This window comes from Typopeltis vanoorti, chromosome 4 (assembly GCF_054136105.1).
Source record: "Typopeltis vanoorti isolate ZY-2024b chromosome 4, IOZ_Tvanoo_1.0, whole genome shotgun sequence".
NCBI lineage: Eukaryota > Metazoa > Arthropoda > Arachnida > Uropygi > Thelyphonidae > Typopeltis > Typopeltis vanoorti.
The window spans coordinates 59718184-59733751 of NC_143552.1; the positions used below are offsets into that span (position 1 = coordinate 59718184).

Genomic DNA, 15568 nt, shown 5'->3' on the forward strand with positions numbered 1-15568 from the left:
TCCAGCACTTGTAGCTCGGTGCATCCATTAAGCAAAATGCCTCCTCACACCATGATCTATCCCTTTCAAGAACATTCTCATGATTGTAAGCAGCACCATGTTCACACCGGATCAAGTGTCGTCTAGAATCGGAGGAAACACTAAAACAACTCTCATCTGTAAAGAGTGCATTAGCCCATTGGTGTCTCTTCCAATTTTTATGGATACAACACCACTGAAAACACACTCTACGATGAGCTGTGGATAAATGAATACAGACTACAAGCTTTTGGGCATATAGACCTACTTATTGCAGATGTCTTGCCATGTTTTGTCAAGATAGCTGTACCTGTGCTTGAATGGAACTGACTTGCAAGCTGACCTGCCATGGTGCGTGAATTATATTTTGCTGTTATAACCAAAAATCTGTCTTCATGCTGCATGGCAGAGTGAGGGCGACCTCTTAGCAAATATCTGGAACACATTCCATTGATTTCAAACACTGCCAGAGCTTGGATACAAGACTATGTGAGATTCCAAACTCTCTGACAATATCAGCAATTCTCCAGCCTTCTTCCCTATGTGAAATCATCTAGATGTCTTTGAGACATTACAAGACATCCAAGTTTGCAATTTTATTCCTTTACAAAAAAAGACTTCCTTCAAACACAATTCGCTTAGCACAGCCTTTTATCCTGTTGGAAATTTGGATGTGTACCTGCATTCTACTTGAAATCATCAGTTATACAGATTGCAATAAGCTGATTTGTCTGAATGTGCAGTTGTCATCTTCAGAAATAGCATTTCTGAAGGTTTTGGATTTCATTAGGTTTTGGACACCAGTATATAAATATAATAAGAGTGTAATGCAAAATAAGTATATTAAAAGGAAATCTTATAATAAAGTAATCGATATAAGAAGAGAGCAGTGAAGCACACCATCATATTTATCAATATTTAGTTACGTGATCAGCTTATATATTATTATATGTAAATTATGTATTATATTGAGTATATTATATTATATACTCACACCCTCTTTATACAGTTTTCAGGGATGCCGTCTGGTTCTCCCCTGATCTCCCACTATTTTCTGTAGAACCTCTCCAGTATTGATCCTATAACAACCCCTTACTAACTTGTAGGTCTCTATCATATCTTCCCTCTTCCCCCTGTCCACCAGACTCTGCAAGTTGCATCTTCTCAATCTTTTCTGATACTTGACATTCCAGAGGTTAGAAACTACCTTAGTCAGTCGCCTCTGGACCCTTTCCAACATCTCTTCATCCTTCTGAAAACCAGATGACCAAATCTGGGCACAATAGTCCATGTGTGGCCTAATCAAAGCCCTATACAATGAAACAAGAATCTCCCTACTTCTACAAGTCAGTGTCCTCCGCATCATTCTCAGAAGCCTTTGTGTTGTCTTCACAATTTTGGCTGTCTCCCCCCTAAATTTCAGATCCTTATCCACTATCACCCTCAGATCTCTTATTTCCTCCACCTCTGACAATATATTCTCACCGAGCATAAATTCTACATCCCATTTTTGTTTTCCAAATTTTAAAACCTTACATTTTGCAACATTGAATTCACATCCCCATTTCCGTGCCCAATCATACAATCTATTCAAGTCTTCCTGTAAGGCCACAACATCTTCACTTCAAAGTTGGGACGAACCATGAAGTGGTTCGTCCCAACTTTGCATCATCTGCAAACAACTGAATATCTCCATCCAAATCTTCACCAATATCATTAATACACAAATTAAAAAAAGAAAAGGAAATATTCTTGCATCCAATAAAATATATATAATATAAAGGTGTTTGTTAAACTAACTAACAAAAAAAAGAAAGAATATATTAATGTTGTAATATGGTATAAATGAGAAAATTTAACTAAATAAGACAGAAAAGGATTATTCATAAAAGATGGTATGTGAGAGGCTAGAGATTAAAATATTAAGTAAATTCATAGAGAAAATTTGAAAGGGGATTAAGTTAGAGGCTAGCACAAGAAAAACAACAGAAAATCGCTTAGGGTCAATTCCCAGATTGAGAAATTGTTACGGGCTCGCCGATCAAATGGCGTTTGGCAGAAAAACGCCACCCTAATTGGTCAGTAAAGTCAAGTCAAAAGGGGGGGGCGGAGAAAAGAAGTTAAAGAGGGTGCCGTTAGGAGAGCAAGTATAAAAGGGTTGGAACCCCCCCCCCAGGAGGCTTTTTGGTTTTTGTTTTGGTTCTGTTCCTGAGGAGTTCTCTACGAGCTCCGTGGCATAGGTTTCAGGTGATTTTCCTGAGTGGAGATTGGGGTTATATCTCCGTCGTCACAACATGGAAACAAAAGTGAGCGGGATTTCAATTCCGGATTTCCTATGTAAGAAGCGAAGAATGCCATAGAGTCAAAGAAAAGGAAACATATTCTTTGTGTTTCAACTTCAGTGACAACCAGGAGAAAGGGAAAGCTGTAAAGATATCGATATCCACGTCGCGAGTTGCACAGCCGTCATATAGATGATTCAAAGTGTGTCCTGAATTACGAAAGTTTAAGACCGTGTAAGCATAGTTCAATTCCAAAGAGAACGTAGGAGTAGTAGATTATCGGAGAGGTTATACCAAGCTAATTCAATCAGAAAAAGGTAAGGCCCATATGGAAAATTCAAGAAAGAAAGGTACTGTAAAATATATCTAATGTTAACTAAAATTTGTCTGTAATAGGTATCATTATTCTAATGCGGAACTGTTGAAGTGACCATGGAAAATTTATACTAGGACTTTAGTATCTGACAGAATATATTAAAAGTAAGCTGGCTAGTGTTAATGTTATATGAGTAATTAAGTGTCCTGAGAATTTTGCATGTCTAATATATTGTATAAAAAAGTTTAAATGTCAAAGTTATGTGTCAGTGCAGTAAATGGTTTAGTTAATCTACTTAAGTTTGGATAGTTAAATAGTGTGAATTAATCTTATATGTCCGTGTCAAATGAATTTATGTGTTGAATGTGTATGGCGGCATGATCGTAATACCCATTATAGGATCATAGCCTAATTACTTGTAATAAGTTAATGTTAGTTTGTAAGTATTTAGTTTAACATTGAATTGAGTAATAACAAAAATTGAATTGTACCATGTTAAAGTTTTTAATAAACCTTTGTTCAATGATAGGAAAAGTTGTCTGAAATTGCTGTCCAATGCACCACTTGAAAATTTACGAACCTAATCACACGGGAAATTAATGTGTTAAGAAACGAGATAAAGTGTCACGACTGCAACATTGTTTTACTTTCAGACATATTTTAGTTCTTTCTCCTTGTTTTTGTATATAATATCTCAAACTAAATATCCCAAAAGGCGCAGTATAAATAAAAATATTAGGGGTACTAAGGGGAGAAATAACTTAAGTATTAGTAAAAATTTTGGTGATATCTCGTGCGTAGATAATAGTTGAACTTAGCTAAGCAGAATTTCTCTAATTGGAATAAAAATCATAAATTGGGACACAACAACAAAAGACAAAGTTGGTTCCATCAGCACGGAAGGTCATAGCATCAGTTTTTTGGGATGCTAAAGGTATTAATTATCTTGAAAAAGGGTGAGACAATAACTGGGGAATATTATTCCGATCTTTTAACCAGACTAGATGAAAATATTTGTGAGAAAAGACCTTGTTTGCAGAAGAAAAATATCATCTTTCATCAGGACAATGCACCTGCCCACAAAGGTGTTTTGGCAATGGGAAGATTAAGGGATCTGCACAATGAATTGTTGGAACATCCACCCTATTCCCAGAGTTGGCTCCCTCTGACTTCTGTCTCTTCCCAAAACTAAAATTCTTCCTCGCTGGTCAGCATTTTTCTTCAATCAAGAGGTGATTGCAGATCTTACTGAAAACCACTACAGGGATGGGATAATGACACTGGAGCATCGCTGGAATAAATGTATTAGTATTAAGGGAAAATTTATGTTGAAAACTAAAAATTATGTTGAAAAATAAAAAGAATTTTGAAATTATAAATTCGTTTTTTTCATTTTTAGGCTGAGAACTTTTCAGACCATCCTCATAGTTGTTTTTGCACTGACAGTTAATGACTTTAGGAAGGAAGTATGATTAGCATTGTGTGACTAATGGTTAATGTGGATCTACTGTGATAAGTCTTCAGACTCAATGGAGTTGTCAGTAATAATAATTACACTTTTACACTTGCTGTATATTGCTCTTCAATCTGTTCAGAGATATTCCTTCTGATTTTCTGTATTCTCCTATCTTGCATAAACTCCAATGTCTTGGTAATAATTCATTTATTCTTAATCTTTGTGTCTTCTGGAACTATCTCCATTGCTTCTTTTATTTCTGTAATTATTCTTTTCTCCCTTAACATATAACTTTTTCAAGATTTAAAAAAAAAAGTTTTAATCAATAAGTACTCTGTACATTGTCTATTTGTTTCTTTTTTACTTATCCTTGTTTATCCTTTTTTTTATTTGTTTGTTTGTTTCTGAAGCTGCATTAGCTGTGTCTTATGTTTTCTGTAAATTTCATTGTAATATTCACATTCATGAAAATGGTGATCTATTTCTACTTCTTGAAAAATTGCTTCTTATAACAATGTTTCTTAAAAGAAACACTCTTAAGAAGGGTGGTTGTTTCTTATATGAAAATAGAAAATTTATTTGCACTTGATATTGTAGAATTTTTTTAAGCACTGTTTTTGCTCTTCTTCAAATAACAAGGCAAGATTTTTCTAGAAAATATTTTGGTCAGAAAGCAAATCAACTTGACAAAAAAGTATATTCTTGTTTATATTATTTGCAAAAATGTTTTCAAGTGAAGATTGGCTGTTAGTTGTGAAGATACTTCACTTTTAAACTTTTGTTTGTGCATTCTTAGCTATAAAGAATAAATATAATCATTTCTTGTTAAGTATAACTGAGTTCATACTAAACAAGAAATTTCCTAGCTTTCAAACTTTACAAATTTTCCCCTTCTGGGCATGATAATTAGTAATGAAGAGTACTGCAGTTATCATTTGAATGTTTTATAGGATTCCCACCATTATTAATCGATATCTTAATGTCAGCTGATTTGCTATTCCTCACAGAAGTTTAGCATTATTACCAGATTAAAAAATTGAATTATCTGTATCTTAGGGGGGGGGGGGGGGAAGAGTTCATTCTATTCTACAACCAGTTCATCCTTATTGTTACCCAAAAGAAAGGAATCATTTGTGGAGTTATTTGTGTTTACTTTGTTTACACACAATCTACACACATTAAACACAATTATTTGTGTACACTGTGAAACCACCACCTTCTATTATAGACCATAGATAAATCATTTCTTCATCATACTTCCCAACATTTTTTTTATCTCCAAAAATAGCATTCCTTTCCAGAAATATCCCAATGTCTAATATATAATTTCCTGTTCTATGGCAAGGATTACATAGGTCACACGAGAAGTTACATAATTCAGGCAGGAATACTGTAGCATCATCATCATCCACAATCAAGAGATGAGCTAGGCATTACTTCTGTTCTTTGTGGAACACCATGAAATATATTGGTCATCAACTTTGATCCCTATCTCATAAATAACTTTCTGTTTCATCTTTTCAAGAAATTTGTGAAGTTATTAGCTTTCATGGCAGTTTGAACAGAAACCAGCATCTCATTCAGCACACCAACGTTTATAAGTCACTCATCTGTTCTTGTGGTATAACAGATCTTTCCTATGCCAACATTCTCTTGTGAGTTATGCAAAAGGAACTGTCCATTGTATATGTATTAGGTGCATCATGGCTTTGTTTTTTAAAAACAATTGTTTTCTTAGGGTCTTTGAAGATTTTTACACTTGTTTTATAGTTATTCATCCTGATGATGATACTGTCAGATAATTGCCAGCAAAACATATCCGTGTTCATAATCAAAAAAAGAAAAAAATTTTAAACAACACATTCATAGTACTGGTTTGTTGAATTGGATTTAAACGGTATTGATGTGAACACAGATTGATAAGAAAATAACTATTTATTAACTTAAAAGAGCGCACAAACAAAGTTTGTTACAAATGCAAGACAACCACAAATCAGTATAACAGTGGGACTAGTATAAGTAATTGCAGCGTGTAACACAAGACTAAAGTCCTAATACACCACCATCTAAGTTTAAAAAAAATAAAAAAAAGTAGTCCTTGGAAGTTTTGAAAAATAGTATCCCTCGATTAATGCGGTTAATCCCTCGATGTTACTGCGTATATCAAAACCGCGTTAATCAAATCTAATAATCAATGGTAAAAATACAATTCGTCCATGATCGATTACTGTATTAAAAATTCGTTTTATATGGTACTCTTTTAGAAAAGATAAAAAAGAATTGCAAAGTAAATGTTTAATAAATACTTGTACCTACATTATTTACTGCAATTTTTTTTATCAAAAAAAGTTATCAAGAGTCGTTTGAATAGTTTTAGTTTTTTTCTTATCGGCATAAATTCTACAATAACGAGCAAAATGACTCTCCAGACCTCGGCAACAAACAGGCAATAAAACATAAAGAAAAAACCCTGCAAATATAATACACGATGGTACAAATTAAGTGGATATTGAATCCAACATTTCATAGCTGAATATAGAAACTACAGGAGTTTCATGCCAAATATATAGAAACTAAAAGTTTCGGCGGAAGCAAGCATAAGCAACCTTATGGGCAACTCGTAGTAAAGGCGGAGTAAGCTCCAGATCACCTTCCTTAGTATTTTCCATAATGTAAAGCACATCTCCTATAGGACATGTATGATAAATAAGCCTTTGGCTCTCTATTTCAGTAATATATGATGGTTTATTTATTTTCAGTTACATTCTATAAATTATTGAACAAAGAATTTTAAAAAAAACAAAAAAACTAAACCATACTATACTAAACATGAGAGGTTGCGGTATCTCTCAGATACAATTTACTGTCAAATATCACAAACCTTTACATAACATATGTTAAACCAAACTGACAGCAAAAAACAGTGCGGAATGTCACTCGTAACATATAAATGCACAAATACTCATGACCTCCAAGCTATACACTGAATTGTGTAAGAATATTTATGTGAAACATTTTGCATGTATCTGTCAGATCAGCTGTGATATCCGCAGGGTTAAAGCCGCGTTAATCAAAACTCTTGCCGTGTATATCAAGGGATTGCCGCATTTAATTTCGGTGCATTAATCAAATGCCACGTTAAGCAAGGGATACCTGTAGTCCAAAGTTTTGAAAAAAAATAAAATTAAAATAAATAAATATTAATTTGGTCTTAGAATGGCTATCTCCCAAATCTTTGGTAAATTTATACAGCCATACTTGTTAAGGTTTTGGAGTATGTTTTAGATTTGCGAGACAGTCATCCTAAGACCAAATTAATATTTATTTATTTTAATTTATTTTTCAAAACTTTGGATTACTATTTTTCAAAACTGGCAAGATCTATGCAAGTATACTTGAGAAACGGTTGAGAAGAATTGTGGAAGAAAAGCTTGGTGAAGAACAAGCTGGATTCAGGCCAAATAGAGGCTGTCAGGATCAGATTTTTACTTTACGACAAATAGTCGAGAAAGCACGGGAATATAACAAAGATCTGTATTTAAGTTTTGTCAATTTGGAAAAGACATATGACAAGGTGCCAAGAGAGAAGCTATTCAATATGCTGCAGTTATATGGTGTCAATAGGGCATTATATCAAGCAATACTTAGTCTTTATTTGAGTTGTAAGTCAGTGGTCAGAATTGAAGGAAGTACAGGAAGGTTTAATGTTAAATCTGGTGTGAGACAAGGATGTACATTATCCCCTCTGTTATTCATTATCTATATGGATCACATTATGAAGGAAACTGGTATTAAACATGATATCAAAATTGGAGATGTTAATGTCAGCTCTTTGCTTTATGCGGATGATGTTATAGTTCTAAATAAATCTGCTACAAGTCTGCAAGATTCTCTGACTAAATTGAATAGCTGTTGTAATAGATATAGTATGAAGGGCAGCAATAAAAAGACAAAGACAATGAAAATAGGCAGAATCATTGAAAATGTCAACTGTGTTGTGAATGGAGAACCTGTGGAACAAGTAAAACATTTCAGCTACTTAGGCACGATTTTTAGTGAAGATGGTAAATTAAATATAGAAATAGACAACAGAATCAGCAAAGCTGGTATGGTGGGAAGTCAATTGAATAAATTCATATGGAATAAGAGAGAAATTAGTCGGAACACTAAATTAGCTGCATACAGCTAATTTAGTGTTCAAATCAGTTTTAACTTATGGATCTGAGAGCTGGGTCAGAAATAAAACACTTGACCAAAGACTAGAGAGTGCAGATATGAGAGTCCTGAGAAAGATTATAGGCGTGAACAGATGGCATCAATGGCAATATCATATTAAAAACGAGGATATTAGGAAAGAACTTGACATTGTCAGCATCCAGGAATGCTTTAGCAGAGCTAATCTCAGGTGGTATGGTCACTTAAACAGAATGGGCGAAGAAAGATTAGCAAAACAAGTGTTCTCTGCCAGGTTGGCAGGAAAATGACCCAGAGGGAGACCAAGATATAGGTGGATTGATACGGTACAAAGTGCCTTAGACGATAGAAATATAAGATCTGATAATGTTGGAGTCTTGACAAGTAACAGACTGATTTGGAGGAAAATTGTAGATAGGAAGTTAGTAATGATGTAATTTTTTTCATGTAGTACTATCATATCCTGTACACCCCTTGAGGGTACATAGCAGGAGTTTGATGATGATGATTTTTCAAAACTTTCAAGGACTACTATATTTTTTTCTCAAAACTTTGGACAGCTGCTTTTTTTTTTTTTTTTTTAACTTAGATGGTGCCGTATTAGGACTTGAGTCTTGTGTTGCATGCTGCAATTACTTGTACTATCCTCACTGTCACACCGAATTGTGGTTGTCTTGCATTTGTAACAAACTTTGTTTGTGTGCTCTGAAGATGCTGGATATAATACCAGCAAAATATTAACTTTTAAGTTAATAAATAGTTATTTTTTTATCAATCTGTGTTCGCATCAGTACTGTTTAAATCCAATTCAACATGTGTGATGAACACATAAGTCTATCCACACTTTTAAATAGTACTGGCTTATTAGTGCTCTACTCTTAGCTTAATTCATGGTTTGACTCTTTGGATTCAGTAGTACATGCTCGATCTCTGTCTCTCTCTCTCTCTCTCTTCCATTCAGAAACTTCTTTTTTGGTAGCAAAGTGACTGGATATTAAAGTTTAGAGTATAGGCTGCTACTATCTGAATAAATGTCATAGTTTGGAATACTCATAGAGAAAGATATTTTTTCTGTATGAGTGTTTGCAAAAAATTATTCTTTTCTGCCACTGAATTTTCTCTGACAGTTGGTTGTAAATGTCAAATTACCTTTCCTAGCCTGTTTTCTCTCTCTTTCAAAATTTAAAAACATATCTCTGTGTAGCTGCTGTATTTTTAATCTTGAAAGGAATAATATTAAAAATAATAAAACATCCTTGCTAATCTAAAATAATCTTATTCATATCAGCTTGAGCTGTCATAAGAGCCTCAAGAAGAGTAAAATGTACAAATATCTCATTAAAATATAAGCCTTTTTTTTTTTTTATCAGCCTTTGTCCTTGAATAGATTAGACATGATTCTTTTCAACCTTCATCAGAGATATTCTATATCCAATTTAATGCAGACAGTAGTGTCTTGCAGAGCAAGTTCTAAAAACTCAGAAAAAACCAAACATCTTGCAATCAGGTATTTTAGCATAACCTTGAGTCAGAAATAATAATTTGAATATAATCTCCAAATCAAATATTTGATGGCAAATAAAATGAGTATTTCCATAAAATATTTAGTCATGTGTTTACATCTAAATGGTAATTTGTTGTTTAGACTCAGAAAATAGCCCATTATTACACATGCATGCACACTCATGATATATCCACTAACCAAATTAACCAGTTTGTATGTATCAATTTCTTCATCAAATATTGAATGGTAATGAAATAATTGTGCAAATACAAAAAATATTTTTTTTCATTGGCTTTGTTACTAATAGCTTTAATCTAGTTTGTTCTAAAAGAATGCTTTTACTAATTATGCTTACTTTTTAATAGAACATTATCTAGTGGTGAAGAAAGAAGTGGAATGAGAAGGAGAGGACGATCATCCATGATATATTCCAGTGAGAGTAACAATGAAGAATATCTGCGATTATTAGCTGAACAAACTGATTATGATACTACATGACAGGTGAGACTATATTTCAGATCATACTCTGTTTATTCACTCTCACTCACTCTTCAATGGTCAAGACTTGAAGCTGCTATTGAACTTTTATTCTAACAGCTATATGTAACCAAAGCAAATAGTGAAATACTGATATCCTTAATCTTAGCGAGACTTTCAGGATGCAGTGAGGTAAAGTGAAAAGTTGGTTGTTTTTGCAGTTATGAATATTTCAGATGTGAAAAGTATATGGTATAAGAGAAGACGTGAAAGAGTTATGAGAAGAAGGAAAAAAGAAGAGTGAGATGATAAAGATTTTGCTTCCATGGTATCATACAGATGGGTTGAGGAGAAGGTGAGCCAGGATTGAGAAACAAAGGGAAAAAAATCATGATAACTCAAAAACTATACAATGAATTTTTATGCATTTTAGTGAAAGGCAGTATGATATAACATACAAAAATTGTAAAATTTTTGTGAGTTAAAGTGAATTAAAATTATTTATTGTAAATAAATAATTTTAATTCAGTAACAAATAGGTACATGAAGACAATGGTCAAAAACGAGAGGTCAAAATGAGATTGCCAGAGTGCCTCAGTATGGAATGTAGTCACCCTTCACAGCATTACAGCACAGCACTCACAACAGTGTTTCATATTGTTTATAATGGTATCCAGGAGCTCAGTTGGTAATAACAGCCGTTGTTCCTGCAAAACTCACCAAGTGTCTCACAAGGCGGTTTTTTTTTTTTTTTTTTTTTTTTTTTTAAATAGTGAGAGGGTTGAGAGCAGCAATATGTTTACCTAGAGCATCCTAAACATCCTCAATAGAATCAGTCCACAGCCACTTCTTGAAGATATTGGTCCGTGAGCTGCGCTCAATGAGGACGGTCATTATTGTCATGTAGGAGAAATGTCTTCCCTATCACACCCCTATATGTATGAACATAGAGGTCCAGGACCTAATCTCTATAAATTGCAGAATTCATGGTTCCTCTAGGATGCATATACAGGTCAGTTCATCCATGCAACAAGATGCCTCATCAAACCATCACACTATTTCCACCATAAGTGTCCCTTTTGCAGATATTAGAAGGATGATAACATGTCTGTGGTTCTCTCTGGATCAAAGCACCTGTTATTGCTTTGTAGAGCAAATCAGGACTCTTCTATAAACAATACCCACCCCATTGGTCTTGGATCCAATTGACATGGTGCCTAACCCATTTCAAATGTTCTCTCCTGTGGCATGGGGATAGGGGCACACAGACTACATATTGTAGCTGATTTGGGATAGCACTCTTGTTTTGGTAAGCAGGTAATCAGAAATGTTGGTCATCCATTGTGCTTGTGACTCATGATCTTCCTTCACTGTATCAATTAAAAAATGGTGAATTAAAAATTTTATTAATTATTCTAAGTGCTCTGCTGTACTTTTAACAAGTTTTTCTTTTATTGTTACATAGTGATTAGCATTCATTGTGCAGAATTATGGATATAACCCTGTGTTAGAACACTGACTTTACTTTAAAGTAAGATAAATAATGTGTTTCAACCTCTATATTAAGGTCATCATCAGAACTATATATATATATATACACACACACATACTAGGATACAAGCTACATCATGATGCACTAGAGTAAGCTACAGCATTAGTGCTGTGGTCACCAGTTGAAACTGGTGACCACAGCACTAATGCCTGACCTCTGGAGAGAGATAAGAGAAAGAAAAAAATTAATAATTAAATACTTAAATAATTGAACTGCATCAATTGCCGCTGGTTAGAGTTTAATTCTCTACAATCTTGTTATTTTTAAATTTTGTTAGTTGTCTATCGACCACTTATTTATTTCATGTGTGAACTACAGAAAATGTAAGAGTATACATATAAATGATTAAAAGCATATATTTAAGGAAATAGACATTAAAAGAATAGGGAATAAAAGCATACATTAAAAGACAAAAATGCCACTTGCATAAAATATTAAGCAAAAAAACATAAAATGTCAATATTCACTCATCCAGTGACTAATATACTTTGAAGCTGTTTCATTACACTACATTAAATCTTCTCGGGTACATATATTATTAATGTTTATTAAACAGCATTGCAGGAGATGATCCATGATCCAACTGTTCCTCTGAGTGAATAAAACTTTTCCTTTATCGACCACTGCTCACATAATAATCTATATTTATGTTCTTTCTTGTTTTTTGTGTTTGGAGCTTTTTTAGGGTTCTGCACTTCCGTTGTCCTATTCTTAGATGCTCTATGAATTGCAGATAGACCTTCCAAATAAAAGGAACTGTTCAGCCATTATTCTTGTTGAGATTGGGATGATGCATTAACATCTTATAAGTCATCATCAAATTCCTGACATGTACCCTCAAGGGGTGTACAGGATATGATAGTACTACATGAAAAATTTACATCATTACTAACTTCCTATCTACAATTTTCCTCCAAATCAGTCTGTTACTTGTCAAGACTCCAGCATTATCAGATCTTATATTTCTATCGTCTAAGGCACATTGTACCGTATCAATTCACCTATATCTTGGTCTTCCTCTGGGCCATTTTCCTGCCAGCCTGGCAGAGAACACTTGTTTTGCTAATCTTTCCTCGCTTATTCTGTTTAAGTGACCATACCACCTGAGATTAGCTCTGCTAACGCATTCCCTCGATGCTGACAATGTCAAGTTCTTTCCTAATATCCTCGTTTTTTATATGATATTGCCATTGATGCCATCTGTTCACGCCTCTAATCTTTCTCAGGACTCTTATATCTGCGCTCTCTAGTCTTTGGTCAAATGTTTTACTTCTGGCCCAGCTCTCAGATCTATAAGTTAAAACTGGTTTGAACACTGTCTTGTATACAGTTAATTTAGTATTCCGACTAATTTCTCTCTTATTCCATATGAATTTATTCAATTGACTTCCTACCATACCAGCTTTGTTGATTCTGTTGTCTATTTCCATATTTAATTTACCATCTTCACTAAAAATCGTGCCTAAGTAGCTGAAATGTTTTACTTGTTCCACAGGTTCTCCATTCACAACACAGTTGACATTTTCAACGATTCTCCCTATTTTTGTTGTGTTAGTCTTTTTATTGCTGACCTTCATACCATATCTATTACAACAGTTATTCATTTTAGTCAGGGAATCTTGCAAACTTGTAGCAGATTTATTTAGAAGTATAACATCGTCCGCATAAAGTAACATCTCCAATTCTGATATGTTTAATACCACTTTCCTTCATAATGTGATCCATATAGATAATGAATAACATAGGGGATAATGTACATCCTTGTCTCACACCAGCTTTAACATTAAACCATCTTCCTGTACTTCCTTCAATTCTGACCACTGACTTACAACTCAAATGAAGACTAAGTATTGCTTGATATAATGCCCTATTGACACCATATAACTGCAGCATATTGAATAGCTTCTCTCTTGGCACCTTGTCATATGCCTTTTCCAGATCGACAAAACTTAAATACAGATCTTTGTTATATTTCCATGCTTTCTCAACTATTTGTCATAAAGTGATGATCTGATCCTGACAGCCTCTATTTGGCCTGAATCCAGCTTGTTCTTCACCAAGCTTTTCTTCGACAATTCTTCTCAACCGTTTCTCAAGTATACTTGCATATATCTTACCAGGAACGCTCAGTAGGGTAATACCTCTGTAATTCTCACATTCAGTTTTATTTCCCTTTTTATATATGGGTTCTATTAGAGGTCTACTCCAATCACTGGGAATTCGTCCCTCTGTCCTGGCTTTCTGAACTATGCAGTGGGCCCCCTGTAAGACTTTTATACCACCACACTTAAGCATTTCTGGTCGAATATCATCTACTCCTGATGCCTTCCACATTTCAAGCCTTTGATGTCTTTTTCTACTTCAAGTATGGATTTGTATTCCTGATTGTATGCCTGTTGAGTGTTTTTTAACAATGTGCTATCGTTGCTTGTTTCATTTAGTAATTTTTCAAAGTAATTACTCTATACCCAAGAATATCTTTTTCTCCTGTTTCATGTGACCTTTATCATCTCTAATTCCTTTTATAGCACTCTTTCTTCCATTTCTAAGCTTCTTCAACAACCTGACATGTATGTTCTTACCAAAGTTCTTCCATGACTTTTGTTTAGCTAGTTTTACACAGTGTTTAGCTTTCTTACATTTTTCTCTGTATTCTCTAAGAGCACAAGCTGACTTATTTGCCATGAACTTTTGATATGCTTTCTTCTTTTCCTTCACTGCCTCTTTAACTTCCTGTGTCCACCATGGAGTTCTGCTTTTTCTATCCTTGCAGACAACCTCAGAACATGCCCTCTGGCTGAATCATTCAGGGTTTTTTTCAAGGCTTGCCACTGAATCTCCAAGGTTTGGTTCCTGTTCTTGAACTCTTTCATTTTTTCTTCAATAATCTTTGTGTATTTTAGTCTATAATTCACATCGAGAGTTGCTCAACTTTTATTCGCTTTAAAACTTTTTTACATGTTATTCTTTTCAATATGAAATTCAATTTTATCCATCTCAAGACTAAATAGTGATCACTTCCAATTTCAATTCCTCTGTACACTGGTGTCCTGCACCAGGAAGAAAACATCACTCTCAACAATAACATAGTCAATGAGACTTTTCTTATTCCTTGCCTTTTCTCTCCATGTGAATTTGTTCACATTTTTATATTGGAACATGGTGTTATTAATAACTATTCCATGTCCTGAGCAGAAATCCAACAGGTATTTTCCATTATTATTAGCTTTGCTCTTTTCTCCAAATTTTCCCAAAATATTTTTGTATGTCTCACAATCATTTCCTACTCTGCTATTTAGATTCACAACAAGGACCAACTTTTTCTTTTTCATTGTGTCAGTTGCTTTTTCTAAAGCATCAAAAAATTCCTCCACTTCTACCTTAGTAGAACCTTCTGTGAGACCATAGGCACAAATAAGTCTCATTGTCGAATTCCCCATTCTGATATTTGCCCACATCACTCTACTTGAGACTGCCTGCCATTCAAGAAGATTAGCCTCGTATTTTGTGATGAATACTATGGTTACTCCTTCTTTTTCCTTGATTGTCATTGCTTGAATATGACATTTTGTATTTATTGCTCAGAAAGATCTCACCGGTTTTTGTCTTTTTTTGTTTCAGTCACCCCTATTATGTCGATCTGGTACTTATCTAATTCCTCAGCTAGCTCCATTTCTTTGCCATTCAGGCTTTTTATGTTGATAGTACTGATCTTTAACTCTGGTGATATTGAGTTGGGGTGTGCTTTTTCAGATTTGTTCCAGTAGCT

General features: G+C 34.2%; 1 protein-coding gene across 1 annotated transcript in view; it reads left to right on the forward strand.

The window, feature by feature from the left end:
* Positions 1-15568, forward strand: part of LOC150107348 (organic cation transporter protein-like) — a 313584-nt gene that overhangs the window by 276489 nt on the left and 21527 nt on the right. Inside the window, exon 11 of the mRNA XM_090391822.1 lies at positions 10136-10271. Coding sequence (XP_090247948.1) covers positions 10136-10268 — 133 coding nt within the window. The 3' untranslated portion in view covers positions 10269-10271. The remainder of the gene's footprint in view (positions 1-10135; positions 10272-15568) is intronic.